Source organism: Theobroma cacao, chromosome 2 (assembly GCF_000208745.1).
Source record: "Theobroma cacao cultivar B97-61/B2 chromosome 2, Criollo_cocoa_genome_V2, whole genome shotgun sequence".
NCBI classification, from domain to species: Eukaryota; Viridiplantae; Streptophyta; class Magnoliopsida; order Malvales; family Malvaceae; genus Theobroma; species Theobroma cacao.
In genome coordinates, this window is record NC_030851.1 from 33,910,077 (window position 1) to 33,927,763 (window position 17,687).

At 33.4% G+C, this 17,687-nt stretch overlaps 2 protein-coding genes across 2 annotated transcripts; one reads left to right on the plus strand and one right to left on the minus strand.

Annotated features, from left to right (window-relative positions):
* LOC18609634 lies at nt 919–1,526 on the minus strand. The gene has a single exon (XM_007044849.2). It carries the CDS (start codon nt 1,406–1,408, stop codon nt 1,088–1,090), a length of 321 nt encoding a protein of 106 aa, XP_007044911.1. The 5' UTR covers nt 1,409–1,526; the 3' UTR covers nt 919–1,087.
* On the plus strand, nt 7,453–11,805 carry LOC18609635 (T-complex protein 1 subunit epsilon). Its single transcript, XM_007044850.2, has 9 exons — nt 7,453–7,804; nt 8,245–8,563; nt 9,506–9,854; nt 10,034–10,166; nt 10,290–10,342; nt 10,633–10,735; nt 10,913–11,079; nt 11,170–11,283; nt 11,374–11,805. The coding sequence occupies exons 1-9, from the start codon at nt 7,606–7,608 to the stop codon at nt 11,542–11,544; spliced, it is 1,608 nt and encodes a 535-aa protein (XP_007044912.1). The 5' UTR covers nt 7,453–7,605; the 3' UTR covers nt 11,545–11,805.

A 17,687-nucleotide genomic window follows, 5' to 3' on the forward strand; every position in this document is an offset into this window, starting at 1 on the left:
CATCATACATCAAGGTGGGATTTCATAGATTTTCTTCTATTTTCTCCACTATAACCTCCTTCCACAAGCTATCTCTCTCACTCTTATATCTCCAAAGTCATTTATTAAGGAAAGTTCTATTTTTTAACTCAAGATTAAGAATTCCCAACCCCCTATTCTCTTTTTAGTTGCACCTTTTGTCCTATTCAATATAATGAATCTTGTGTTTTTCTTCACTTCCACACCTCAAGAATCTCCTTTCAATTTTCTCAAGCTCCCTTAAGATGCCTTTAGGTATTTGGAAGATGGACATAAAAAAATTGGAAGACTTGCAAGGATAGATCTAAGAAGTGTCACCCTCCCTCCAATAGATAAAATCTTAGCTTTCCAACCCTCTGCTTGTGTACATGTTGATAAGGATTATTTAAATTTAATGATGCAATATCCAACAAAGCAACCCATTGATGACTGCCTCGAACTTGAAGGAGTCAATTCCGGTATGATTGACTTAGAATGCATATGCTCTCTCAATTGCAGTATAATTTTGCCAACGGCCAATGAGCATCACCTGCTATTGCAATTAGATTTTATTTCCTTTGGTTGCTTGCTTTTTGGTTATACAAGTGAAAATCCAAAACTCAAATTTAAGATTATTACTCGGACCTCAATTCATCTTAATAAGTTGTATCATATGAGGCTTGCATCTTTGTTTTCCTTTATCCCTATTATTTGGTGCAATTTTAACAACATCCCAATGCTTTGTTCTTTTCACCAATTTTTATGACCATACATTCAATAAACCTTAAATGAGGTTGTTCATTTAATTATAGTATTAGCTTGGGAAATTAAAATAAAAGCATATATATTTCACATGATATACCATGGATATTATGATGAAAGATAAAATATTTGAACAAACAAATGGACACAAGCAACGTATATGCAAAAATTTTGCTTAAAATGCATTCCTTTATTCATAACAAATTCAACCAACCTTGTGCAAATGTCAAATTACGGTACAAACAATGTGAATTAAATGAACAAATAATAATTAGACAACTTTTCTCAAACCAAAACTAGAAAAGTTGTAGCATTAAGCGAAGCTAATTTAGAAGGCTAGGTAGCCAGCAACAGCAGCAGCTCCAGCGATAGCAGAGACCCTAAAGGTGGTTGCACCACTGCTAGGAGGTTGAGCAGCAGCAGCATTTTTCGCTGCATCCTCACTGCCAACAGGGCCTTCAACAATAATAGTAGCCTCATCACCACTAGTAGTTGGTGCGTTTGCTTCATCAGTGTTGCCAATGGTATCATCATTGACAGATGCGGCGGCCTCGGCACCTCTTTTGTTGCTAGAGGAGTCTTGACCAGCCATAACCAACCCAATAAGGGCAATAAAGACCAATGCAATAACAAGGATTTGGCGTGCCATTTTTTTTGTTTATTATTTGGTTGGAGTTAGATTTGTTCGAGGTGTTACAAAGGAGAACAAGAAGAAATTAAGATACCAAGAATGCAATTGTTCTCTAGGATTTAATAATAGAGAAACACCCCACAACTGCGGAGGGAATGGGAGAGATTTATATAATGCTGAATTCGGACAAGAATGGAATGGCATCAACGCAATACACGGGTTCAACACCCTGTGCGGACTCGAGAAAACCATGCATGCATCTGCTTTCTTTATGCTACGGACGTTGTTTCTTTTCCTTGTCTTCCATATTTAGGGAAAACAAATTTGGCTAATGCTATTATATTCGATTTTGTGGGGCAAAATTTAGAATAAATTTTCTTCTCTTTTTTCTTTTTAAATATATATTCTTTTTATCAAATATAAATTTACCTAAAGACGATCTCTTAATTGACTCTTTAAATAGAAAAAATACATATATTTATTGTTAAATTAAATATTCAAATCCAATATCATATATGGTTACACTTGAAAAATATAAAGTTATCTAGTATGATTTGAATTTAAGTTTTTACAACCTTAAACAAAATTTTTTGAGTCAATTTATACAATTATATTAAAATTAAGTTTGAAAATCAAAAGCAATAGATTGATAGAATTTAATGAGATTATTAATAACATGTAAAAAGTTAAATGAAAATACGATTTATATAGAAAATTTAATCACTGCTTAATAAATGCTACAAATTAATTGATTTTTTATAAAATTATCAATTTAAACAAAATATCAAAACTTATTCAAATTTTTCAAATTTTGTACATTTAATTTAAGTAATGAAGCCTTTCAATTTGGTAGTTTGGGTTTTCAATTTCAGCTTTTATTTAATTATTGTTTTTAAAAAAATAAGGAACTTGACCAAAAAACTCTTATTTAAGTCTTGCTTGATAATAATAACATTAAGGTTGGGTTTTGTGTTTTACCATTCCAATATTTCAATGTAATATAATTATTGGGTGTTATATAATCTAAAAAAATAAAATTGTAATGTTCGATATAAATGTGAAAAAATATAAGAATTGTTGATTTTATTGATGAAATATTTGTTGATAATTGGTGAAATTCCATTGGTATTGTGCATTACCTACAGATTTCAAACAAAAAATTCCGTTATTAAATCAATTGTAAAAGCAGTTGATGGCAATGTTATATTTTGTCAGTGGCGAAATATTTTGTCGATACAAAAAATAGTTGGTAAGTTAACAATTTCGTTGACAACTTTTTGACGGATTTGCCAACGAATTATCGAGGGGGAAGGTTTCTGGTTCATGAAAGAGGATTTACACTAAAGATATTAATGAATGTGCATTATTGAGGGGAACAAGTCCGAGACTACTTATGTGACTTTAAATAAGAGTACAACCATTCATATGTAGCATACAATGCTCCATGTAGTCAATCAATGCGGTCACCTCCTCAAATAAGATCTTATTTATCTTTGTCCTTAGTCTCTACAATATGTCATACATATTAGAACAAACATAAGGTATCATATACCTTTATAATATAAAATAATATATCTTAACAGTGGTGGCAAATGTTCAATAAGCTTATTTTCCTTGCCCATAATATCTAGGTACTCCTTGCAGTTCCTCCTTCAATGCCTAGGTTTGTCACAGTGGTGGCAAATGTTCTTCTCTTTGTCCTTTTTGACACATCCCTTAGGCTTTAGTGCCTTTTGATTTTGGGATGTTACCTTCTTTCCCTTTTAGGCTTTCTTATTTTTTTGCTTCATTTGAGCTTTTAAAGAAGAAACAAAAAGTAAGTTCTCTTTTCTCTTTTAATGGACTTCTTTGCCATATCCAACATGTTTAGAAGTTTGGAAAGAGTAGCTCCTAAACGATTCATATGAAAGTTCAACACAAACTGATTGAAGCTGTTAGGAAGAGACTGCAGAACTAAGTTAGTACTCAACTCATGATCCATCGTCAGTCTTAATTGTCTAGGCCTCTCATTGAGTCCAACCATCTTCGGTATGTGAAGTCTGACAAAACTCTTTTCTGTCATCTTGCACTAGACCAATTCTTTAGAGATCTCATATCTCTCAATGCACCCTTCCTTCTTGAACAATTATCTAAGTTGAAAAATCATGGATTAGATACCCATGTGCTCATGTTGCTTTTGGACCTCAAGGGTCATATTGGCTAACATCACACATGCTGCCTAATCATCGTCATCCTCATGATGTTGATATGCCTCCTTATCCTCAGCACTAACATCATTGGTCGAGATTGGTGGAATAAGTGTGTCAAGGACATATGATTTCTTCTCTTGTCTCAATATGATCTTAAGGTTCTGAAATCAATCTAGGAAGTTTGGGCCAGTGAGTATGTTTGCATCCAAGATGCTTTAAAATGGCAAGTTGTTAGCCATGTATATAGATTATGTCTGAATAGATAAGATAAAAGCGATAAGTATAATCATGTATAAACTATTTAAAACAGGCTTTAAAATTTTAAATAGTTCTCTTACTATTTTATACACAAAATGACAACCTTCAAAGTTGTTGGCTCTTTTCATTTTTTGATGATAATAAAATATTCCCATTTCATTTGTGTCTAACATTTCTATCTAAGTGTGCAGGACAAAAAGTCATATGGAAATAATGAATCAACCTTTTGAATGTATATATCAGGAATCACGAAAATGAAGAAAAATGATTGATCAACTAAAAGGAAAGTTTTTGGTTAAATATTGAAGAATGTTGGTTGACTAAAATTTAAATTGGAGAAATGGCGGGTTGAAGAATATTAAGAAATAGAACCAACTTAGTCGACCAAGAAATAGGTTAGTCGACTAAAAAGCTACTGTCAAAATCTGAATTTTAAGATAGAACCAACTTAGTCGACCAAGAAATGGGTTAGTCGACTAAGTGTGCACTGCCAAGACTACCAAACACAGGGACCAAAAAACAGAGACGACTTAGTCGACCAAGATATCGGTTAGTCGACTAAGAGCATTTTGCTTGCAAGTTTGAAATCTGCACTAAAAGACAGAGTAACGGCTAGAACCGACTCTCAACTGTCTCTAATGGCTAAAAAACTGTCAAACTCCCATCCGAGATGTTTCTCCAAGTATAAAAGGGTCTTCCAATAGTTGGAAACTAGTTCTTGGAATGAAGAGATTTGAGTCATTAAGAGTTGAAAAACCAGAAAATTTTCTCTCCACCTCACTGCACTTAAACGCCCATCCTTTGTATTTGTATTCTGCACTCAACCTTGCACCATTTAGATCAATTTGTGATCATTGGTACTTTCTTCTACTTCTTTTCTTGTATTCTTAGAGTGAGGGAGTCACTCTAAGTGATTGTTTCAAGCTAGGATTGCCTGAAAGTGTTAAAGTTCTAACTTAGCCTTCAAAAGTTAGGTGTTGGGTTTTAGTTTAGCCCGTGAAAAACTAGTGTAAAAAGTTTTGGCTTAGCCTTGTAAAAGTCATTGTAAAGCTTGGTGAAAAGCTTGTGAATTTCATAGGTTTCTAGTGGATTGTTTGAAAAATCCTTGGTTGGATAATCAAGGTAGTGGATGTAGGTTTTGGACCGAACCACTCTAAATTTTACTGTCCTTTTTACTCTATTTTGTTTCGTTTTCTTTCCTTCATTTGTCTCACCCTTATCTAGACTTTGAGACAATATTTGAAAGAGCCAAATTGTGCTATTCACCCCCCTCTAGCACATATTATTGGGACCAACAAAAGTCATTTCGAAAAATCTCTTTTAAGATTTTTCTAGTAGGCTAAGACCCTGTTCAACTTACTATGACCTTGAATGTGCTTAACAAGCCATGATATGCACTCCTGGCTAAAAATTTTGAAGACGATTAACCAAATTAATCGACTTTGAAATAAGTATATTTAAAGGTTTTTATTACATGTATGCATTCACATTAATTTTCTATACATATATATTAATGATCGGCTAGATTTAATCATCGAGAGGGATTTTCTTACATGTATTAACTCACACATTTTTTCTATACTTGTATACGAATAAATGACTTAAACTTAATCATCAACAATAAAAAATAAAATACACTTTATGTAGATATTAATATATGAAAACTATACCCTAAGCTCAAGTTATTAATTTAACTTATTATATTAACTTATTAATATATTATTTTTTATTTAAGTTATTAATATATTATACTATATATAGTATATTTATTAATATACAATATATAGTCTATGTTATATAGACTATATACTATAATAGCTTTTTTTTTATAAATTATTAATAAACTATATTAATATAGTATAACTTACATTAATATAGTAACTTATTAATATACTATATATTAATATTAGTATACTACAGCAATATAACTTATATTAGCAACTAAATATAATAACTTATTAATATGAGTTACATATTAATATTAATGACTTAATGAGTTGATTTTACTATATTATAATAGATAATAATATATTATAAATATTATATAGTATAGTNTAACTTATATTAATATTAGTATCCTATAGTAATATAACTTATGTTAATAATTAACTATATTATAATATATAACAATATATTATATATTATATAGTGTTTATTAATATACTAATTACTCAATAACAATTTACTATTATATATAACAATATACTATTATAGAGTACATATGTTATATGCCTTCTTAGTATACTTATATACTATATAAGTAAATATTAACTATATATAGTAATATATTAATACACAATACATTGTATTAGTATATAGTTATACACTATATATAATTTATATCAATACAATATACATATATACTATATACTATATAAAGTAAATATTAATATAGTATATATTATTTACAATTATACATTATATAATATATATCTTAATACACTATAGATAGTGTACTTATTAATAAACTAATTAATCAATGTATAGTATAACAAATATAATTAGTCAAAAATTACATATTAATAATATACTATATTAATATATTAGTAAAATTATAAGTAATAATGTAGTATGTCGTAACATAAAGTACATTATTAATATATTTTTAAATAAATTAAAAAAATAGAAAAAAGTTAAAAAAATTCGATTTAACTGACTAAAGTTGATTAAAGTTGTTAAATCGATTCAGTTCAATTAATTTTTTTAAAAATATCGATTAAGTTGGTTAATAATATTCCTTAACTGAATTAACCAATTTAATCAAATGCTCACCCCAAAGCGTAAACTAAAGAAGAAGATATGGGAGAAATAAAATATACTATTTCACACGACCCAATAAACTTATGCCGGCTATTAGTATGTTTTTTCCCCTATGCTTACATTGAAATTAAAAGGGGCTATTTATAATATAGCCCATCTTATTCCTAAAGGAACTCTACTTTTAGTTGTTAGTACAATTAGAGTAGTTAACAAAAAACATAATTAAAATAAGTGTTCTATTTCTAATTAGAGCACAACTAGCCTACTTTCCCTAGACTAACTTAACTACCCAAGTTGGTAGTATTAACAAGAAGTCCAACCTAAGTAGACAACTCATGTATGCACGACCCACAAGCGCGTTGCCCTTGTGCACCAAGCTTGCTAATTTGCTTCGCTTTGCGGAACCCATCATTCTAGGTCTCATGCAACCCAATCCTACTAGCGTCTTGTGTACACGACAACTCTCATTTGTTGTTGGCCAGCTAATTGCGTAGGTTAAGCTTGTCACGGATTTGCAAGCCGTGACAATATGGTTGTGGTGGTAAAAATAGTCTATTTAATGATTTTTCCTATCGTATTATACACATTGGTGGTAAATAATGAGAAAGTAATGGAAATGAATTTTATGCGAAGAAAAATGTCATGATATGAACTAGTTAATAAATTCTTTTTTAGGATTTTAAAATTTTTTTAGAGTAAAACAATGCGTATCTCTTATCTATGGTCTTAATGGGCCATGCAAGATTTTTCTGTGAATAATGGGCCTAACCCAATACAGACAGGCAGGCAAGCCCAAAAAAGGAGCAAAGGAAACGGCCTAAAATTACAAAAAGAGCCACTGGTTAGGGCTTTGAAAACAAAGAGAAAAAGGTAAACCGAGCCAACATTTTACTCAAAAGCTTCCACGCTCTTCTTCTCACTTCCAACTCTTCAAGGGACTGAAACATTGAAGAAGAGAAGAAGAAGAAGAAGAATAGATCCGCGACGAAACAGTAAGACCAGGAGAAAATGGCGTTGGCATTCGACGAGTTCGGTAGGCCCTTCATTATAATAAAAGAGCAAGAGCAGAAAACAAGGCTGAGAGGGATCGAAGCCCAAAAAGCCAACATTTCCGCTGGCAAGGCGGTGGCTCGGATCCTCAGAACCTCTCTCGGACCCAAGGGCATGGATAAGATGCTCCAAAGCCCCGACGGCGATGTCACCATCAGTTAACTCTTTTTAACCTCTTCTTCCCATTTTTTCTTTTTGTTTTTTAAATTTTTTTTCTTGATCTCCAAGTTTTTGGTTAGTAGATTAGGGTCTTATAGAAATGAATTTTCTGTTATGGATCTGTTTGACGTGGAACTTCGAAATGAGAAGGTAGTTAGGTTAAGTTGTTTGTGGAGAGAAATGTTAGGCTTATTGGTAATTTTGGGATTTGTGGTTACTTTAGAAACTTTATTAGTTTTGGTGTCTTTAGGTAAAGTTAATGTAGATAAACTTTGCTGAGTTAACCTTATAAGCTTAGTGTTTCAGGACAAAGCTTCTTGAAGTTTATATTTCAGGAGTTAATGTTGAACCTAAGTATATCAGATTTTTTTATTTGAAATTATGCCTAGATCGTGTTCAAAGTTTCCTGATGTTTTTTCTTTTTTGGGATTTTGTCAGCAAATGATGGGGCTACAATATTGGAGCAGATGGATGTTGACAATCAAATTGCTAAATTGATGGTTGAACTGTCTCGGAGCCAGGATTATGAAATTGGTGATGGAACAACTGGTGTTGTTGTCATGGCTGGAGCACTTCTAGAGCAGGCAGAGCGGCTATTAGAGCGTGGGATTCATCCCATTCGGGTTGCAGAGGGCTATGAACTGGCTTCGAGAATAGCTGTTGAGCATTTGGAGCATATAGCTCAGAAGTTTGATTTTGGACCAACAAATATAGAGCCTTTGGTTCAAACTTGCATGACCACTCTGTCCTCGAAAATGTAAGTTCCTAGCCTTTTTCCTGGTATATTGCTGTACTTTCTGTTGCCCTTATGATGTTCAGATTGCCATAATGCATGACTAGAAACATTCATATTATGACTATAACAGGCACTATACTAGCTTCTTATGTTGCCAGGGCTAAATTTTTGCTTGCATCTTGCTGTGCTATAAGGAGAAATTATGTCTAATTTGTTACAAGATGTTCCTTTTTTTAAAAAAAAAATTGTGAAGGATAATTCATGTGTATATCAACTATCCTATTTTTTTGTTCATCGTAATATCCTATCTCAACCACTGGGATTTGTCATATCAAATTACAGGCTCCTGGTTTCATTGTGTTGCTATCATTATGATGTTAAAAAAAATTAATTGCTTGACTATATTTCTTCTAGTATAGTAGTCTGCAATTGAATAAAGATTTTCCATAAGGTGATGCTTTGATCAATACAAGGTGCCATTAAGCTTGACTTTAACACATTATGTTGCGGAAGCTTTTAAACGAATTGCAGGTGCTAGTATCATCTTGTTTGGTAAGAACAATGTTTCTAAATGTTAGTTCAAACTTTTGAAATGCTGACACCTTAACTTGCAAGGATATTAGTTAATCTTGATTGGTAGTCCTTTTGGCTACATTTTCCCCTTATTGTCTTTTCCTGAATGATCCTCAAATTCAGATCTCAATGTTGACTTTTTGGGATGTTTGCAAGATTGAAGTAACCACTGGGGTGTTTATGGTGGTGTGTTGAACCATCTGAACTATGTGGCTCTTGGCTCAGTTCAAACACACCATCATCTAGCAATTTATAAACTTGTTAGCATTGAGAAGTGAGACTCCTAATATTGGGATTTAAAGGCAAAAAGTTGAGAGTGCATTGCTAGACTGATATGTTATGTATATCTTGTGTATTGTGAATTTGCAACCATTTTTTGTTGTTTTACAGTGTGAATCGATGCAAGCGCCCTTTGGCTGAGATTTCTGTTAAAGCAGTTCTTTCTGTTGCTGATCTAGAGAGGAAAGATGTCAATTTAGATTTGATTAAGGTTGAGGGAAAAGTTGGGGGGAAACTGGAAGATACTGAGCTAATATACGGAATCACTGTTGACAAGGACATGAGTCATCCACAGATGCCAAAGCAAATTGAAGATGCAAAAATTGCTATATTAACTTGCCCATTTGAGCCACCTAAGCCAAAGACTAAACATAAGGTGGACATTGATACAGTGGAAAAGTTTCAGACTTTGCGTCTGCAAGAGCAAAAGTATTTTGATGACATGGTCCAAAAGTGCAAGGTATGGCTGCAGATTGGAGTTTTGAGGAATATCTTTTTCAATTTTTGATCAACCTTTCATGTTCTATCTTGCTTTAGATTATTCTCTTTGGGGAGAGAGGTGGTGGAGGTGGATTATTGCTATGGTCACCTTTGCAATTTTGGGGTAGACAACTTGTTCTGATAATAATGTTGTTGCAGGATGTTGGTGCCACCTTGGTTATCTGTCAATGGGGTTTTGATGATGAGGCAAATCATTTATTAATGCACCGGAACTTGCCTGCTGTGAGATGGGTTGGTGGTGTGGAGTTGGAGCTCATAGCAATAGCTACAGGTTTGTTTCTGTTTAGTTTATTTTCATTTCCAGACATGGTAGCCAAATTCATGATAGATAAGTATTTTGTTGCTAATATGCTGTGCAACCTTATTAGCAATCTAATTATGCTTATTTTCATAGGTGGAAGGATTGTGCCAAGGTTCCAAGAGTTGACCCCAGAAAAGCTGGGAAGGGTATGTTTTGCTGCATTCTTTCCTTGTTTATATTACTTTACTTAGAAATGTGTGCTCGATTAATTCCTCTCTTGGAAATTTTTTCATGCATTAGATAGACAACAGGTGAAGCTCAAGTGAGATGATACAATATTTGATGACTTTTAATTTAAGCAAGCACTAATGCATTGCTCATTTGGACTAGCAATCCACGTTTGCTGAAGTTTTTACAGTTTAAAATCTCAGGTTAATCCCCTGGTATTGCATCTGTATCTTACATGAAACACTTGTTATTTATTCTATTTTTTTAGGCTGGTTTGGTCAGAGAGAAGTCTTTTGGAACCACAAAAGATAAAATGTTGTACATTGAACACTGTGCAAATTCAAGAGCTGTAACCATATTTATTCGTGGAGGTAGATTCTTTCCCCTTGTTCTATTTGGTTGCAATTGGGTTGTGGCTTATTGCATTATGCTCAATTAATAATAATGGGTTTAGGGTTGCTCATAGAAGGTGTAATGCGTTAGGCTGAATTGAGATGGCTTAGGGATATATATCTGATAGGTGTCTCTTGTGTTTGATGATGTATTAGGAAACAAGATGATGATAGAGGAGACCAAGCGCAGTATCCATGATGCATTGTGCGTGGCCAGGAATCTAATCCGCAACAATTCTATAGTCTATGGTGGTGGCTCAGCTGAGATTTCTTGCTCAATTGCTGTTGAGGCAGCTGCAGATAAATATCCAGGAGTTGAGCAGGTACGAAGAAGCATGTGTATTCATCTAAATATTTTAGTATTCCTTTTTCTTGGGAGTAATTATAGGGTATTTATTTTCTATTATCTGCAGTATGCAATCAGGGCATTTGCAGATGCTTTAGATGCAGTCCCCATGGCACTGGCTGAGAATAGTGGGCTCCAACCCATTGAGACACTATCAGCAGTGAAATCTGAGCAAATTAAGGTAATTATTAATTAGCATGATGACCAATTTTTGTTCTTGTATAATTTCAGCAGCATGGAGTAAGATATTGATTTTGTATCTGATGCGCAGGAGAATAATCCTCACTTTGGAATTGACTGCAATGATGTTGGGACTAATGATATGCGCGAGCAAAACGTATTTGAGACACTGATTGGGAAGCAGCAGCAGATCTTGCTGGCAACACAAGTTGTTAAGATGATTTTGAAGATCGATGATGTCATTTCTCCATCAGACTACTGAGGTCTAATGTGATGGATGGGTTTGTATGGTTCAGCTGAGAGAAACATGTTGTTGGCTTATAATTTTTGGACTGCCACTCCCTTGGTTGATGGAATGATATCACTGTTCTTGCTGATGTGGTTGCTTGTTTCTTTTCTCTAGTTACTTTCAGTCACCTATGGATTACCCCTGCTGGATGTAAAATTTCTAGTTAATGTGTAAGTTTGGGTTCAAAATTTTGGTGGTTTCCCTCTAGTATTTCATCTCTAGTTGTTATGTTTACATTTTGAGAGTTAAGAACGTAGTAATCTCTTAAATTATTAATGGTTTTACTTGTAACTTATTAGGCATAGTTTCGATATAATAATTTTTTTTCGTAATGTATAAAGCACAAAAAGCAATGTCTGCCATAAATCACATAAAATTAGTTATTAAATTAAATCTATATTATTGCTTACTAGTATTACGAAAAAACGATGATTGGGAAATTTCTTGTGAAATTTTCATTTATTCTTTCCCAGTTGGTTGGGGTCAGATCAGTTTTATACTTTTTATGTGTTGTTTTTCAGTTGGAAGGACATGTTTGGCAATGGTGTTATTAATGACACAAGGATCTCTCTCTCCTTGGTCCTTCCCTTATCATATGAGGGGCAATTTTATTCTATATTATGTTATGCGAATTGCCGAGGAGTCGACACTTGACAGGAAGGGTGCATGGTACATTGGATGCCCTTGCCTGTTCCAACCATTTCCTACTTTTTAAAGAAAAGTGCAATCTCATCACGTCGTCTGTTTGATTAATGTCGTTAATAAAGTTGAAAAATGTATTATAAAATAATAAACTTTAGACATTTAAAAAGTAATTTTTTCTATAATTTGAATACCAAATGTGTAATTAACTCTCTTAAATACTAACTTCTTATTTTTCTTATAAGCAAGGGAAGGCTAGTTGGTGCAAGGAATTATATAATTTTGGTAGGGGACTGAGACAGAAAGTTGCTTGATCCAAGGGCGTAGCCACAGGGACATTCAATGAAAGTGGTGGTAGTTGGTTCTGTTGGAGAAGGCTCAACAGCTGATGGGGTCCCCTTTGTTCATACTTGGGTTTATTTCTTGTCTTCAATGAAGTACACTAGAGCGAACATTAAACACCGCTTCTTCTTTTCTGTCCTTCTGGCTGCACAAAAAACACATCACTAAGCAAAGACCAAACAGTACTCAAGTATTGAAATAAGACAAATTTATGTGAGTAAGCCCGCCGTGTGTTAATTTTACCAAAAAGAAAGTTATCAATAAGGAATTCAGTATTAAAAGTAACATGGCATAAAAACATTAAAAAAAAAAAAACAAAAAGGAGAAAGGAAAGAGAGCTTGCGTTGAAGTCTTCGTCCCGCCGTGTATCACGGAGCCTAGCTTCCATAGTTTGGGCCCTAATTGAAACCGGAAAGTGCGCTGCATAACTTGTAAGAGAAAAAGAAAGAAAGAAAGAAAGAAATAGTGGCAGTGTAGCCTGGAGTACCAATCTTCCATCTGCTATTTAAGGATGGGATGGTAGGGATTGAGGATAGGTGGTGTCATTTATGGCAACTGGAATTGTCGGAGATAGGACCTTTAATAATAGACGCCATAGTTGCTCGTGAATTGGTGTCGGTTGAAGCATTCCCATCCCTTTAAAAAAAAAATAAAAATTAATAGCTATAATAATAATAAAAAAAGAACAAGCAATATGAAAGGCCCCCAAGCTTGCAACTTTGTCAAAAGGGGAACCAACAGGCAGTCGCAATCAATAAGCCAAAAATGGTCCTCATTTATTACAAAGAAAAACAAAGTTCTGTTAACCAAAGTTTTAAAAATACTTTTTTAAAGTTAATTAAAATACAATTTATAGTAATACTTTTGCATTAAATAATAATAAATTTAAAACATGCTCTTGGTGGTAAAATTTGTTTCTTTTTTTTCCTTTTTTTAAATCCTGAGATCAAGTTTAATTCACACCAGTTCAATTATTTAGGATAATCTTGAATTGTGATTCAAATAGGATTATTTAATTTTAATTAAACTAGTATACCTTGTTAAGATAGTCTTTAAATCTAGTTAGACTAGAATAACATATTCTAATTATATTAGGATAAGATTTTTGTATTTGGCACTATAGAATGATCCTATGGGGTTAAAGAATAATCATCACGTAAATTTAGAGAGATTGGTTTGGGTGTACGTGGGATAAAGATTCTGAGTTTGACACTATTTTTGTAATCTCCTGATTTTTTTTTGTTGCTGTGCTTGTGGACGTAGGTCATCAAATGACCGAACCACATAAATTCTTATGTTCTTGTGGGTGTACTTGATTTTTTTCTTTTCTTATTCTATTGATTAGATAAGATCTTGAGCAACTCTTTAGAGATAATTCTGCAATTTTCACAACAAACCTGTATCAGAGCTTCAAGGTCTTGAGTCAATCTAAATCTCGTTATGACAACTTCGTCTATCAAGTATGAGATTGAAAAGTTTAATGGTAGAAATGATTTCAGCCTGTGGCGTGTTAAGATATGCACATTACTAGTGCAACAAAGACTGTTGAAGTCACTAAAGGGAAAAAAGCATCTTTTTTTGAATTTATATGATGGTGAGAAAAATGACCTTATGAAAAAAGCATATAGTGCTATTCTCCTAACTTTGTTTGATGAGGTGCTAAGAGAAGTCAAGGATGAAGAATTTGCTGCTACAGTGTGGTTTAAACTCGAAAGTATTTATATGACCAAATCCTTGATGAATCAGCTTAATATGAAGCAACGATTGTATACTCTCAAGATAAGTGAAGGTACGTTCGTTAATGCCCACATTGATGAATTTAATAGAGTTATTCTTAATTTAAAGAATATTGATGTTATAAATTGAAGATGAAGACTTAGGCCTAATTATTTTATGTTCTTTGCCTCCATCGTATGAAAACTTCATAGATACTATGTTATATGGTCGAGACACACTCACTTTCAAGGATGTAAGGACATCTTTAAATTCTAAGGAATTGAAGAAGAAAGTTAGAGGTATAAGGAATGAAAATCAAGTAAAAGGCCTAATTGTGAATAGAGGAAACGATAGAGAGAAGGGTCTAGACAGAAAAGTAAATCTAAAGCAAAAGGGAAAACTTGTTGGAATTGTGGTAAGAAAGGGCATTTCCGTCAAGATTGTACCAAATTCAAGGATGATGAAAAGATCAATAAGTCTGAATGTACTGCAAACGTGGTTGGAGATGACTTTGATACTTTTAAGAAAATTAATAATTTTCTTGCAGTTACTAACGGTAACCTGATGGATACATGGATCTTGGATTCAACTTGTTGCTTTCATATATGTCCTCGGTGTGATTAGTTTACAACTTATCAATCTGTTGATATGGGCACTATACAATTAGGAGATGATTGAGTTGTTGGGATTGACGCAATTCGGATCAAGATGTTTGATGGTATGGTAAGGACACTTGACGTGAAACATGTTCATGACATGAAAAAGAATTTGATATCCTTGAGTTTGTTAGATAAAAAAGGCTACAAATATAGTAGTCAAGATGGTGTCTTGAATGTATCTAAAGGAGCCTTAACTATCATGAATGGCAAGTTATCCGATGATCTTTATCGTCTAGTTGGAAACACGGTTATTGAAACTATTTTTGTGGTTTCATTTAATGATTCTAAAGATGATGTAACACGTCTATAGCATATGAGATTAGGTCATATGAGCGAGAGAGCGATTAGAAAACTGAGTAAGCGTAATTTGCTGTGTAGTCAAAAGATTGGGAAGCTAGATTTCTGTGAGCAACATATAGTGAAATTTAGCACTACAACTCATCGAACCAAAAGTAAAGTAAATTACATTCATTCAGATTTGTGGGATCCTTCTTCGGTGGCATCAAAAGGTGGATCATTATGCATGTGGACCTTTATTGATGATTTTAAAGAAAGGTGTGGACATATTTTTTGAAGGTTATAAGTGAAGTGTTGACCACCTTTTTGCATTGGAAGGCACTGATCGAGAAGCAGACTAAGAAAAGGATCGAGAAGCAGACTAAGAAAAGGATCGAGAGCTTTCAAATAAACAAAGGTTTGGAATTTTGCAAATGTGAGTTTGGTTTGTTTTGCAAGAATAAGGAAATAGTTAAATATCGCACTGTCGTCAAAACATCACATCAAAACGGTGTTGTAGAATGGATGAAAAGAACACTTCTAGAAAGAGCAAGATGCATGTTTTTTAATGTTGGCTTACCCAAAGTATTCTAGATAGAAGCTATCAACATGGCTTGCTACTTAGTAAATCGGTCTCCATCAACTGTAATTAAATTTAAGACTCCTAAATAAGTTTGGTCTGGTAAGCCTGCTGATTACTTTATACTAAGAGTATTTGGTTGTCTTGTTCATGTTTTTGTGAGTGATGGTAAACTTGAGTTGAGGACGATAGAGTGCATATTCTTAGGCTATGTATATGGGGTGAAAGGTTATCAATTGTGGTGTATTGATTGTAAGTTCCCAAAGTTTATGGTGAGTCGGGGATGTTACCTTTAACAAGTTTGCATTACTTCATGGTATAAAATCTAGAATTGCAAACACATTAGACTAGGAAGTTGGCAAGTAGGTGGAGCTTGAAATCAATGCTCTTGTAACAGTGCGGGATGATAGTGAAATCTAGAATAAACTGCAAGAAGTACAAGAATTGGTATCTTAACGAAGCATTACTTGTATCGGTGGTGATTTTGATTCTTATGTTTTATTTGGGGAAGTAGAGATTGATGAGCTTTACTTTTATCGTGAGACAATTACATATGCCGACTCTTCTAAGAAGATTGAGTCTCTACATTGGGATCAAACATGAGAGCTTGTGAAAACACCTAAAGGTACTATTGATGTTGGCTTAGTGTGTGAATGAGGTGCAAACAATAGTTGTAATATGGTTAGCCTCTCCAATTCAGATTTTGCGGGTGATCTAGATAGTAGAAGATCTCGAATGAAATATGTGTTCACTCTCTTAGGGTCTGTAATCAGTTAGAAAACAGTTCTTCAATCAACAGTTACTTTGTTTACAATTGAAGCTGAATATATGGCTGTGATCAAGGCAGTGAAGGAGGCTTTATGGCTTAAAGGCTTGGTTAGTGATCTTGGTTTTGGACAAGCATATGTACTTGTGTTTTGTGATAGTCAAAGTGTCATAGACTTGACTAAAAATTAGATGTTTCATGAGAGAACCAAACACATCCAAGTCAAGTGTAACTTCGTTTGAGAGATTGTTTCTAAGGGTGAGATTGTAGTAAAGAAAATAACTACAGTTGAAAACCTGGCACATATGGTGATTGAGTTAGTTTCTGGGATAAAGTTCAAGCATTGCTTGGACTTGATCGGTGTTCGTAGTGCTTAAGGCCCTTTGGGGCAGTGACGGTGTCGACAGAGATTGGTTTATAAGTTGGAGCTTGGTGAATTCAAGGCTAAGGTGGAGATTTGTTAGGATAGTCTTGAATTGTGATTTAATTAGGATTGTTTAATTCTAATTAAACTAGTATATCTTATTAAGATAGTCTTTAAATCTAGTTAGACTAAAATAACATATCCTAATTATATTAGGATAAGATTATTGTATTTGGCACTATAAAAGGACCCTATGAGGTTAAAAAATAATCATCACCTAGATTTAGAGAGAGTGATTTGGATGTAAGTGGGATAAGAGTTGTGAGTTTGAGACTGTTCTTGTAATTTTCTAATTTTTCTCTTAGTGAATTTTTCTCTAATGTTGTGCTTGTGGACATAGGTTATCAAAAGACCGAACTATGTAAATTTTTATATTCTTGTGAGTGTGCTTGATTTTTTTTTTCTTTTCTTATTTTATTAATTGAGTAAGATTTTATGTAACTCTTTAGAGATAATTTCGTAATTGCCACAACAGTTTTGTTAACCAAATATTTAAAAATACCTTTTTAAAGTTAATTAAAATACAATTTATAGTAATACTTCTACATTAAATAATAATAAATTTAAAACATGCTCTTGGTGGCAAAATCGTTTTCTCTTTTCTCCTTTTTGTAAATCCTTGGACCAAGTTCAATTCACACCCCGCTGCCGACTGTACCACCCCATGTGAGGGAAGAAAACCACTAAGTACATGAAAAAGAGGGAGAAAAC